Below are 13,898 nucleotides of genomic sequence, written 5' to 3'. Positions count from 1 at the left end.
AGCTCTGTCTGTTGCTGCTACCAAACATTGTAAGGACTTTCCACTCTCTCCAAGGATGGCCAATACTTGAAATTAAAATAAAGACTGCCTTTAATTCCTATTGAACAGAAGAATCTTCTTTGAACTATTATTTTTATCTTTTCATTTAATATTATTCCATTAGCTTTACTGTAAATGTAAAACTATGTTGACCAATTTGTTTTGTTCCTCATATAACCCTGTACATTACATTGGTAATAATGCTCTTTCTATATATACAGCCTGATTAACGATCTAAGAATGAGACGCTTGGTGCAAAGTTTAAAACTTCTGACCTCTGAAGTGTAGGTCAGGAGTTTCTAAATTCCAGCGCTGCCACAAATAACTCAGATAAGACCCTCAAACACCCCCCCTCTACTCAACTTTAACCCTTCTACCAGGTGGAATCGGCCCATTATACAAGCTGTACGTGATGTTATTCCTAATCAAGTGGAACGTTCCCATTCTTCATTCCCCAGGTTTTCCTTTCTGTAGGGGAGCTTCTGTTTTCATAGGTGCATGTTTAAGGAAGCCAACCTCTAAGGAGGGAAGTGGAGTAAATTTAACTCGAGGAAATCTAAAAGGAGAATAGGTAAAAACAGAGGAAGCAGTTCCTGTCATGCAACATTGTCCGGTTATAAAGAAAACAGTGGGTTTGGGTTCACGAGGGGTTTGACTTGGCTGCGCTGAAGAAATATGACTCATCCGTTAAGAGCCGATACGGTCGGAGAGGTGCTGCCAGGATGTTTCCCCCTCCAGCATCCAGGCACAAGTGGGCACAAAGGGGTTGGGTTATGATTCATGTTTGCACCCAGATGGAGGATTTACTTGTCAAAGCGAAGCCAGAAATGCTAATATTTACAGGACAGGGCATTACGGCTTACAGAAACTGACACACAGTCATCTGTAACTGTTTCTATGTGTTTATAGAAGCAAGAGGCAGACATAAGCTCTTACCTTCGTGTACGCTTTTCCTCCTTTCAGTTCCTGCAGGGAGAACAGGAAAGACTATAATGAACCCAGTGATTCACTTTTGATTAAGGTGGCCTCCAATTACAGACCTCAAATCAAAAGAAAAGCTGAGACCACACACACACACACACACACACACACACACACATACACAACCTGCTGTGGAGTTTAATGAACAGGTTGAAAGATTTAGCATCTGCACTTAAGTATCTGCAAAGAAAATAGCTCCAGACGTGTTTCTTCTAAACTGGAAGACAATATTTTGATATTTCACACCAAACGTAGGACAAAAACTCCCAATATTTGCAGACAGGAACTAAATGAGGAGGAGAATGCTAAGGAACGCTAGGGAAAAGAAGGTTACAATAAGAAGGCAAGCTGAAGATTAGGTCAGTTAATCAGTAATTGATCAAGTAAATAAGAAAAGAATACGAATCCTAAAAAAGGGAGGGACATGAGTTATAGGGAAAAATAAAAATATCAAGCATTTCTGGAAAACAATCCAAACTCATAACTTTTCGAAACTGCATGGGAATTAATTTCTGTAGTTCACAGATAGTATTCAAACACCAGTCATATTTTATGTAAATACACACACATATATATGCATGTGGCCTGCATGCTTTGACTAGCTGCTTATAAATCCTAAATCCTTTTTCAAACAGATGGGGAAAAACAGCCGGTGAGTAATGACACCTGCTTTAGAGAGAAAAAGAAAGGCAGCCTGTGAGAGATCACGCTTCAGGAGTCGTACCTTCCTGACGGACACCCTGCAGACGGATGGATCCAGGACTCCGGTGTGGGGGTTGGCGCTCATTTTTGACACAAAGGTGAACCTCTTCCTCCAGCGGACACAGTTCTCATGAACTTCCTCCCTGCAGGAAAGAAAGAGAACAAAAACATTTGAGGAAATATTTTAAGTGTAAAGAGAGGACAAACGGTTCTCATTTTGAAGTAAAAAAAAAAAAAACCCTTTTGCTTTCAAGTTGTTTTCAACATGTTGAGTTCACTTTGGATCAAACTGGGGCTGGAAATCAGATCATGACTCCGTTTTTCATACCAAGCTGAGACCCACAGCTTCTAAACACATCTGATAAATTTTATTGATTTGAAAGCAGATTTTAAAAGTGCAGATTCCCAACATTCTGTCACATTAGTGAAAGACATTGACTTGTGTGGACCCCTGTAGAATATAAAATCCTGTGAGCCACCTTTAAGCCATCCTGATAAATGGGAAGTGCTCAATCTGTAGGAAAACAAACCACTTCACTGGTTTGTTTGCTTCTAAAAACAACTACTGGTCTGATCAGCAGGTCCACGACTTCCTGCAAACTGCTGCTGCTTTGCTGGATCCTCATGTGGAAAATGTGACATACTGACTGGAAAAAAGAAAAATGTGATTTTCTGTCATCTGATAACTTGAAAGCAAGAAAACAAACCTTCAACTGTGTCTGTTCCACATTATCTGAACAGCTTTGGTCAAACATTTAAAGCCAAAGCAGAAGATAACAAAGGGCAGCATAGCATGTTTAGTTTGCTGTGCTCTACATGCTTACAGCTGCTAACCATCTCTAAGCAAAAACGTAAAACACGCTTCAGGAAAACGGCCAAAAAGAAGTAGAGTGTAACAGATCTAAAAAAAAAAAACTTAAAAGAGGCATTTCAATTTATGTTTACTTTTAGTAGATTTAATAAAAAGTGTCAGAGCAAGTAAACAAAAACCACAGAATTGCTGCGTGTCTCTAGAAGGTTTTGAAGATTTGAAAGGGGTTAAAAGGGAAAAAAAAGGGATAACACCATCTTAAATCGACAAAGTCCAAATAAAATCTAGTTCAGTTTATTTTTATACAAAAAAAAAAAAAAAAGTTAATTACAATAAAGGCCACCTTACAGCACTGTCCGAGTAGTACGAGTGCGATCCAGAAAACAATATTCAATCCAATCATTTACACAGGTGCAGTCTAATCAAACCCCAAGTTTTGGATGATATATGGCCTGTACTTATATAGCGCTTTTTTAAGTCATTAAAAAGTCTACATTGTAGACCAAGCTGCCTTGGGGCTCACTGAAAGAATCTTGGCTGCCGTACACTGGCGCCACCGGGCCTTCTGACCACCATTGAGACTGAAAGGTAACCCTCCAGTTGCAGGGCAAACTCCTCCATCCGACGCCACTGTCGCCCGTCTGGATGCAAAACTGGTATATTATCTTGGGGTGCATCAAGTCACTGGGTTCCCAGTAATTGCATATCCTAGAAAAGTATGTGATAACACTGGAAAGAAACAACTTTCTTTCAACAGGAAGAACCAGAACCATGAGGAGAGTAGAAACAGCCCACCTACCCCCCAACTTCAGCCCAATCAGCATCAAGCCTGCCCATCCCATCTCTTGGAGAACATTTCTCCAGGCCAAAAAGTAAATAAAAACATAACGTTTTTTTTTTTTTGCTGCATAGATTTTATCTTTGGAAGTTATACAAATGTTTTTTATAGTTTTTCTAACAACAGTTTTGAGAAAATTTTCATTTAAAGGCTGTACTAGGATGAGCCAACAAGCGATTTGACTGAGCTAAATTTAACCACACCATGCAGTCAAATTTTAGTCAAAATCTATAAAGTTTCTCCATTTTTGAAAACAAATAAACAAAAAAACTAACAATTACATGTTCAGTTTTCTTTAATGTTCCTGTGTTGTCAGAAACTACAGTTTTGAAAATAACTGTCATTATAGCTAAATGCTGGCTGTTAAAAGCCCCATGATTTCAGTAAATGACCCGTCAGATGACAAAGCATAATACATAATTCGAACGTTGTTGTTTTAAAATGGCCAACAGTGAGAGTTCAAGTCTTTTATTGGATTGTCTTCCCCATGGAGTCGTTTGGATGAGCTGAATGTTTCTGGAGTCACTAAAACCTCCAAGATGCCTTCGTAATTACGCCGCGTGTCAATCAGAGATGGGGCAGCATGAGAGATGCAGCATCTTTGGGTCAAAAGTGAAATCAAAGCGTCCTCTAAGCAAACATCACTGTAACCAAGTTCAGATTGCATTCTCATGACGCTGTGGTCAGAAACCCGAAAAGGTCAACATGTTGCTCAACGCTGCAGAAATTACAGTGCAAGACCAAACATTGTGTTGAAATATAGCCTGCTGAGGTATTTATGGCACCGTCTGCCATTCTACAATCAGATACAGCTTTCAAAGAAAGGTAAACAATACACAGAAACTGCATTTTTACTGTATACTCTGTATTTTACAATATCATCGGATTGTTTTCTTCCATTTTTTGGGGCTGGGTAGAGGCTAAGCTCTTCCACCAGAAAATAGGACACTCCAACAGATATTTCTCCTGAGGCCTTTTACACAAACAGAAATATGACGGATTATTATTATGGTGAGCTCCAGCACTCTGACCCTAGTTCTTCTTGCTGCTGTTTGCAGAGAAACAGAGAAATGTGGAACTGAAGTCTTTCGTGCCGGGGACTGCAAGGATTTTCTAGTTAACCACTTGAAAGTTTGTTTGTGTGGCACTTTTTTTTATTATTATTTACATCCATCATCTAACCACTTATCAATGCAGGGCTGCTTTCTCCTTGTGACTCTTCCATACCAGATGTCCTGTTGTCATATTTCAGGCGTACCATATTAAACAAGCTTGATATTTTGAGACGCATCATGCTTGAGGTTAACATGCTATTGTAATATGTATCCAGTTGGGCAACAGATACTCACATTGGAGACTAAGGACATTTCTCAGGGTCAAAGAGTGATGGAAGCACAAAGGGGACAGAGAGGAAACATGAAAATGGGCTGATATCACATCTGAGATTATCACCTCAATATTTCCCAATATTGTTGCCATTGCAAGACTTTCCTGTTATCTTTCTCCTGATTCAGATGGATAAAAGTTGTTCTATCTAGGTCTGTGGGATTCATTGATTCAAGGTATGGAAATAACTGTTAGTAAAAGTAGCATAGAAACACATTTGATTAAGGAATCAGTTGTGAGTGAGAGCTGGAACTTCACAAAAAAAAAAAAAAAGCACCAGATTCATAAGAAAAAAAAACAAAAAAACAAATACAGACGACTTCAGCTTTTCCTCAGTGTTGCAAAGCAAATATGAAAGTGTAAAAGGCAAAAAAGATAGTTTGAATAGACTCTAAGGAGAGTAATTATGACTAGTCTAAGCTGTACTGACGCTGCAGCTGCTCCAAACACACCCTTCCCCCCCCTTCAAGTTATTCATTATCCACGAGCGCTGCCCCACATGCACAGTTCTAACTCCTAATTTCTCCCTAAAGCCACGAATCACAGTGAAATCATGAGACGATGCCATTCGCCATAGTTTTTGATTTTATATCTGCAGATCTTAATAACAAGAAACTGAAAAAATATTTTTTTTCCTGTGGTGTTTTTTGCATTAAAGACTGTTGAGGAACTTAACTTAAGGATATGTATTCCAAGGTATTGTATTCCCAGCCTGGAAGTCCATTACAGAGGAAGGAAATATAATCATGATAAGATACAGGCTTATTTTTGTCTTCCATTTCTTATAACAGTTTTTTTCTGGAGGTGAAATAATCATCCAAACTCTCTGAGAGTAGAGCTCGTGGTAATTACAATAAAAAATTTTTTTATTTATTTAGCTTAAGATGACATTAACTATGACTATGGTCTGGGAATTTACAAATAATAAAAATACATAAATAAAATCTTTAAAAAGCCGTTAAGACCAGAAACAAAAGACAGAGTCTTAAACAGGCCTGATAAAAATAAAGGGACGTGTAATTCCCCTCATTTGGAGAGATGTTTGATGATCCCTAATGCCATGGAAACAAGTGAAGTTCTGGGAAGAAGTTTATACCAAGCAGCTCACACACAGTCCCAGGTCTTATCAGGAGCCCCGCGCTTTCACTCTCTCGAGCGTGTCCGCCAGAGCGTTCCCGAACCACATTCCTCAGTCCAGATGTCTTTGTTCAGGCTCCATGGAAACCTCACTCTGAAATCCAACGAGGTGCTGCCAGCAGCTCCGAAGAAGAGGACCAAGCACTCACATCTACCCTTTATTTTTCAGATTTCCCCCCTTCTTTAATGACCCATTTGCTGTCAGTGTCAGAGGAGATTGTGTTGAAAGATTTATCAGCGATCACGTATTTGGAGGTCTAAGGTGGTTATCCAGAAAAAGGCTACAGGGATTCACTGTGTAACCTAAGGTGCTGTGCAACAGTATCAATTCATCCTTCATTTCGTCACATTTCCTTCCAAACAAAGCATGATTTGTTCATAATTAGACCTCAGTTTCATCAGACCCTGATAGGCAATAAATCAACTGAAAGAATTGCTAAATATTTAGATCTAATTCCAAGATAATAGTTTAATTAAGGTATTGCAAAAGTGATTAAATTAGTGGGAAATCCTAAAATCCTTTAGTTTTGTTTTTCACTGGGCCTGGCTTGATTAAAACTGAAGGAGCAACCTGTGGTGGAGCAGTCTGGAGATTTCTTCCTATTGATGAAGAGGAATTGTTCCTCCTCTGAAGAATGAGATGTGTCCCATCTTCCAGTACAGCCTTGCTGACAGCATGGATACGTCCCAAGTTACACAACCCCTTTATGTCTGTCTTAACTGTCTGTTAGAGTCTTGTTTTCAGACCAAGAAGGGCATGAAGTTATTCTAAGAGCCAGTCTTTAAGAGATAAATGCATTTTTGTAACAAAGGAAGTAAGACTTTATAATGTTTTCATAATGAAGTTTGAGGATCTAGTTTAAGTTTTATTTTAAAAAAATAAAGAAATAAAATGCATGTAAACAAACATTAATGCAATTGAAATTCTTGTCTCCACCAACAGCAAAACAGAAGAAGAAAAAAAATAACCTATATTTCTTTCTATATTCTTTCCAGATTTCTTGTTATTCTGTATCATTTAAGAAAAACAAATGTCCCACCTTTGTATCCAATTATATTACTAAATTTGGACTTTTATTTTTCAATTTTTACATAAGTAAAGGACATCAATCTGCACTTTCAAAGGATCAAAAGATCACGCGTACTTTTGACACATCTGCACCAAACAAATTGGTATGTAGACGCCACCGAATGGTTGCTATGGAGACCTGAAGTCTCCATGATGCCGGTCTTTGCTCTAGTTCTTAAGCAGTGAACTTTAGAGATTTATTTTACGTCCCTGAAGTCTCCCCCTGACTGTGTGTGATGCCAAGATAAATATAAGTCCTTGTCTAGCTAGTGGTCAGAACATGGGCCTCTGTGTCACACTATTTGTATACCCCTGGGAAACAAGAGGTCATGTTCAACCATTTAGTAGTTTTGATGCTTCTTTCACAGAATAAACAAAACAAGTCATTTTAAAGCTTGACTTTAATTTTGTGTTGTGTTTTATTTGATCAAGATCAAATCATTGCTTGAAAAATGAACTTGCCCTACTTTTTTCATACCAGGAGTTAAATAATGTAAATAATCGTCTGTACCATGGAGATTTCTCATAAACAAAGCAAATTTAACATGTTTTTTTCCCCCCTATAGTTTTCTCCATCGGTTTCAGATTTGGCTGAATTTCTAGAGGATAAGTCTCCTCCAATCATGCTCATTACCTTACCCTCTTGAGACCAGAAATAGGTGAAACTAGCTAGAAATGATTTTTGTTTAACAGAAGAGTGTTAAAATTAAAGTTGCCGCGAATGAGTCCTTCCTGTGCCTTTGCCTCAGACAACTTAGCTAGTAAAAATATTACCTGTTAGATGTTTGGCTTCCATGTTAACAAACACAGAAATAGAACAACCTGATCAAGTAAAGAAATTAGTCCTACAAAATGACAATAAAAATTTTTCTAAGTAAGTCTAAGTTATTACCGCCTTGAAGAGCCACACTGTTGTTCTGCAGAACACAGGCTTATTGCAGAGTAAAAGGGTCTAAAATCAAGACTAAAGTGACAGTAGATGAACACTGAATAGGACGAGTGTTCATATGAGTAGATCTGATGGGTAGGGGAAAAAAACAAAGCTGGACATTGTCCTTCACAATGAATATAACCTGCAGTTAATCCTTTCATCACTTTGGAAAAGTAGCTGAGAGAATGAGCTTCGAAAAAGAGAAGTGATCTGAGCAAAAGTTACAGGAATCATATCTATTAAACATCAATCAGCGATCTTTAATCTGAAAATAAATCAAATTAAGGTTGCCTGTACTCCAACTGTAAGATATTTGTTTGGACTGAAATGGAGGGAAATGAACTCTCCTCCATCCGATTTGCCTGACGGTGATAAACTAGAACCCAGCCTGAACCAGCGATAAGTAAACCTGCTGTCTGTGATGACCAATGGCCCCCATCGGACCCCAGCATGTGATGACTCATCTCAGCAACCAGGCGCTCTGGGATCCTTATCTACCATCCTGGCAGCTTGGAAAATCTGGGGCTGCAAGAGAAACACAAACAGGGGCCTGACTGGGTCGGGCTATGTTGAGATAAACGACACAAGAGTGGAGCGCAGCGGATGTAACATCAGGACAGGAGGAGAGGCTGTAAAGATGTTCCTAAACCTTATAGGGACAGTCGTCCATTAAACAACCCCGATACACATAGACAGAGACAGAATAAACTTCGGTCAGTCATCACTATGAGACAGTAACTACAGATTATTGCTCTGAAACTTAACGGGACAGCATTATATTTAAACAGCTAGATGAACTTCGCTTTAGTTAACAACCACAGCTTATGTACCATCACTGACTACCTGTTGTTTTTTGGTTTTTTGTTTTTACTATCAAATCAACCATTCACACCTATTGCATTTCAAGCTGTGAATGCAAAAAACAAACAAACAAAAAAACTTATAAATCCTAACCTACCCCATTAAATGGTAAGGCTCACAATACGACCACGCCCATCTTCTGATGGCTCTAATCATCTCAACTGATAGAAGAGATTCCCATCACAGAAGTGGAGCAAATTACTCTGTAACTGTGTGTTACCATTACGTCAATATGTAGTTAAACCAAAGGAAAGTTTCTGAAACTTTTTTTGCTCTATGAAAAACAAGTTTAGGCAGTTCTGATGTGAGATTGATAACAAGATGTACAATATAAAGGGGTTATTGGAAATCTAAGTGTACAAAGTGGTCATTGTGGTAATAATACAGTTTTTTAAAAGCACAAGTCCAGGATTAATTGTGATCAATACCATAATGGCAATTTAAGTAATAACATGTCTTATTAACAAACTATCCAATTGTTTCCCTCAAAAGAAAAAAAAAAAAAAGAAAAACATACAATTCAGCTTCTCCTTAGTCCAACAAGTCCATGAAATCTGGAACTCAAAAATGTTCAATTCTGCAATAGGAAAATTTCACAGGCCGTCAAGACTGTTATATTTCTGATATAATTGCATCAGAGGAACCATGTCATCCAAAGTACAAAGATTTACTTGGAGAATAGAAAGGTTAAATTTCCTAGGAAATCCCCCTTTATGGAGGAATTTCAATCTGAATACCTGCTCAGACACTAGCCGGTCCGGTCCAAAACAGCGAGCTCACCTTCCCTTACGCCCCATCAAAACTCTTACGAATGGAAACCTGACGAAAACAGGAAACAGCTGCTGAAAAAGCAGGTTGTCCCGGTCCATTTCTGACAAGCTCTTGCTCCCTTTCTGGGATTCTTCCTGTCTTTCATTTTGTCCCACCCTTCGTCTCACAGGACTGATGTTCAACTCAAAGATATAGGAAGACTTTGGGAAAACAGATACTTTGTTTCCCAAGTTTAACACTGAAGGACAGAAGATCTTTGGGGACGGATGGCTTCCTGATAGTTGTTTCCACTGAGTCACATCCGACAGGGATGAAACTCCACAACATGCTGTCTAACTTTGTGCCAAACCTCCAAATCCATAGAAGAAAGTTAATCTTTGTATGAACCTCTGGATTATCTGATTAAATGCTTCCATGTTTTATACATACAGAAAAAAACATATTTTTCCTGATAACTGCCATAGGTATGGACTCACTTTCAAACAATTGGACCAATACCATTCCCACATGGAGAGAGAGTCACTCAAAACTTTCCAGAAAGGTCAACAGTAGACAGAGCGGAAGCTGCGCCAACTCCACCTAAGAGTTCACTTCACATTGGAGGCTCCTATGAAGCACATCCTGAAAGTGCTGACAGGAAATGAGAAAGAATCTGACAAATCCAACCGGAACACATGACCCAAAGCTGAAACGCTAACTTAAAGTTGCATAAAAACGGATTTCAGAGGCAGATTTAATATGTGGGTGCTTTACAGGCCTGCATGTGTTTTTATGTGGATGTATCCAAGTTAGAGTTTAAACCGTTTGGTTCAGCATTTTGCAAACACTTATGTCTATTAGGGGTGGAACGGTTCACAAAATCCACGGTTCGGTTCGATTCACGGTTTCTGGTCACGGTTTTCGGTTCGATTCGATACATGTTGATTGTTACACCGAAATTCCATAACAAATTATGAAATTAATGAAAAAATCCCCCCAAAAATAATGGATTGTAATTATTTTAAATGATCCGTGGAAACCCTGGATCATTTCCGTATGTTTTGCTGCTTTGAATTTAATCATCTGGCGCATGCTCTCTAACCTGACAACAGCCAGATGCATGTCTCGCTCCACTGGCTGTTGTCAGGTTACATGCTCTCTACCATCTCCAAGGAACTCAGAGGGGAGCGGACGGAGGGAGCCACAGTGGGGGCTGTAGGCTTTGCTTTGAGCAGCCGGTCTGGAGCGCAGCGGGGGTTGATGACGGAGTATGAGGGATTTCGGGGTTAGCATGACATGTTGCTGTTAGCATAAACAAAACGTGTTGCACAATGCTTGCACACTGTTGCACTTTTATCCACAACTTTCTTTCCGCCGTCATCGTAGGTCACTCTAAATGCAAAGCGCTCCCATACAGCAGACCTATAAAGTGCTGCTGGCGCATCTTCCAACTCCTGTTCTTTCCCACTCGCCAGTCCGACACAATTCTCCACAACAACTGATTTTTTTCCCCTGCTACACCCGGCTAAGCTGCTTCGCTTCTTCTTCTTCTTGTTTACTACTGGCGGTTGGCTTTGGTTGCAGTACCGCCACCTTCTGCTCTGGAGTGTAAACGCTTCGCCTATGAGAAAAAGGAGCAGCGCATGAACCGAACGAAACACACGCGAACCGAACCGAGACAGTCGAACCGAACGGTTCTGACGGTTTTCATAAATCGCCCCTACCCTAATGTCTATAACAATAAATCTCAATCGTTTTCTCTGTTTCGCTTCTTGATCATCATTGTAATGGTTAATGTTCTACCTTCTTTAATGGCCATTTTACTGCACCATTTCCTGGAGAATGACTTAATTTTCATTTCATTTCACCTGACTGAGACATTTAAACAATCAGATCCCTTAGATCCTCTGTAGAGATGGGTTTCTAAACAGTTAGCTTGTAGTGCACTAGCTCTCATCAGATCAGTCAAACATTTCATACATTCTATCACCAATGGACTTCTTCTTACAGTTCAGTTGCCATGGAAATCAAGCGTTTTGTCACATCCTGAATCCCGTTTTGACAAGTTTTGAGAAAGCAGCTAAATAATCGTGATCAAATGAGTGTAACTGGTTAGCTGGACTTGCTGTAGTGGCCTGTGATCACAGAATGATAACACATTTGCAGGAGAATCTATGCAGCTGTTTTTTTTTTTATACATTTTTATTACATATTGTTTAATACATAATTGCAAAGGATAAAAACAAATAAAAAATCAGTGTTGCAAATTCAATCTTAAATAAAAAGGTCTGATTTCAATAAGACTATTTCTCTCATGATTAGAAACTGTTGAGGCTAAATCAAATTGTGCTTCAGTAGATTTTTTATTTAAGTATGTGTACAATTGTGCAACTAGGTAGAAGGTACTTTTCTTTTACTTTTTTCCAGACTGTAGAGGAGCTGAGCAGCTCCTTTAGTGAAAGACTCTTTGTAAAAAGGAGCGCCAGCGCAGGTCTCTCATCCTTGCTGCAATCACACTTTACAATGCAACACTATAACGGCTAGAACTTGTGCAACAACTAATGTGCAATCACTATTTAATATATACGCAAATACCTCATGCACCTTTTCCTCCTTTTTGCACCTTCTTCTTTTTGACCATTTTGCAAGTCAATCAATCAAACAATTCTCTAGAAAACATTCCCCTCCAACAGATTTCCTTTTGTTAGCTGAACAAAGTAAAACAGAAAACATTTTGGAGGATTTTAATCATGGTACCCATAGACTAATTTTCACTTTACATTTACCCTCTTTAAACTTAGCCACTCCCTCCACCAAGAAATGTTCAGCAATCCAACATTCATGTACGTTTGTAAACATCGATTAAGAATCCCCTCCATCTTCGCTGATACAAACCAGATTGGTGGTGTCACAATAGGGCTCAGCACTGAAATGCTGAAAGCCAGAATAAAAGCGGGTTAAAATGTAAACTTTCAATGTGTGACAAAAGGAAGGACGTGACTGATAATGGAGAGACGCTGCTGCAGCAGAGCCAGATTTCTGGCAAATGAAGATGGAGACCATCTGTTTTTAAAGCTGCACAGAATGAAAACACATTTCCAAACGGGGAACGTGCCCGACTCTCTCCTGAGCTGATACACGCCTTACAAGTCCAGCTTCAGGACAATTCTGATCTACTTTAATCTTCTCTTAGCTAAACAGACAAGAAATGTGTTTAAGTGAGCAATTAAAACAGGGGTGGGATTTACTTTTACAGATTCTTCTTACGTGCATTTTTTGTCAAATCACTCAGCTTTGGAGGAATAAAACCCAATTGGAAATAACACAGTTGGATTATTTGGAGTGTTTTTCTGCAGCAGCTGTTATCTTAAGTAAGTGACACTGATGGCTGATATCAGAGGAGCCAAAGAAAACTTTCCCTGAGAACCAGTCGGTCACATTCTCAACATGTGACCCTCTGCTCTGCCATCCAGACCCACAGCCGACGGGAACATGAGGACAGCGTTCCTGGGCGGTGGCCTCGGTCCGGTGGAAAAAAACTCCCACTGCCACCATCATTACCGATTCCCGACCCACAGCAAGAACGAAGGCCGGTACACAAAGGCGACGTTTGTCAGATCTCTGACATAACCCTCATGTGTGTACGAAGCGGCGGGAGCCTCCCTGTGCTGTCGCTGTCTCCTCTGAGAGGGCCTTGTTTTCAGAAGCAGATGATAACCGAGATTGGAGGGAGGGAAAATCGGGGCAGTTATGTAACCAGGGTAGAGGAGATCGACCTCTGACACCATATCACTGCCAAACTGACAGGCAGAGACCGTTTGATTTTGTGAAAAAAAAGGAAGGGGGGATGGACACAAAGATCAGATGAAAACCGTCTATTTAAGACTGCGCAGAAACTTAACATACAGTATTTGTGCCAAGAAGTGCATGAATATTTTTTATCATTTCCTGCCTTCAAAACCTAATAAAAACATTTTGCAGCATGACAAGTTTAATAATTTAGCTGTCAGCCTCAATTTGGAATAAATCTGCACTAGATTTAGAAGAAGGGACCTTCCTATGAAAGGCTGTTTATACTTAATTATCCAGTTTACTCTGCTGCATTTCTTTGCTTTACTCATGTCAAATCAAACTGAACCAACTTTGTTTACTCTTAAAATCTATGAATCGCAGTCTGTCGATTAGTGAGGATTGAGAAGCTAAATATCTTTATTATAAGACTATAATCGTTTTAAGACTAACTATTAAAGGGATAGTTCGGTATTTTTGACATGAATCTGTATGGCATCCCCATCACCAGCGGCATGCAATCACACTGACTTACCCCTGGCAGCGTCCTGTGAGCAGAGTTATCGTCCAGTTTTGGTCAAGCCAAAAGTAGTCCGGCAGGTTT

The 13,898-nt window shown here is 39.5% G+C and overlaps 1 protein-coding gene across 1 annotated transcript in view; it reads right to left on the bottom strand.

Annotated features, from left to right (window-relative positions):
• The window catches only part of LOC107083998 (protein FAM102A-like), a 28,586-nt gene that overhangs the window by 8,678 nt on the left and 6,010 nt on the right, over positions 1-13,898 (bottom strand). The window contains exons 3-4 of the mRNA XM_015373623.1: positions 1,745-1,865; positions 976-1,005 (exon numbers count right to left, since the gene is read on the bottom strand). Of these exons, the coding sequence (XP_015229109.1) occupies positions 976-1,005; positions 1,745-1,865 (151 nt within the window). The remainder of the gene's footprint in view (positions 1-975; positions 1,006-1,744; positions 1,866-13,898) is intronic.

Source organism: Cyprinodon variegatus, unplaced genomic scaffold (genome assembly GCF_000732505.1).
Source record: "Cyprinodon variegatus isolate N-32 unplaced genomic scaffold, C_variegatus-1.0 Scaffold89, whole genome shotgun sequence".
NCBI lineage: Eukaryota > Metazoa > Chordata > Actinopteri > Cyprinodontiformes > Cyprinodontidae > Cyprinodon > Cyprinodon variegatus.
Note: the sequence above shows the minus strand (reverse complement) of the source record. Positions and strands in the feature narration are given on the sequence as shown.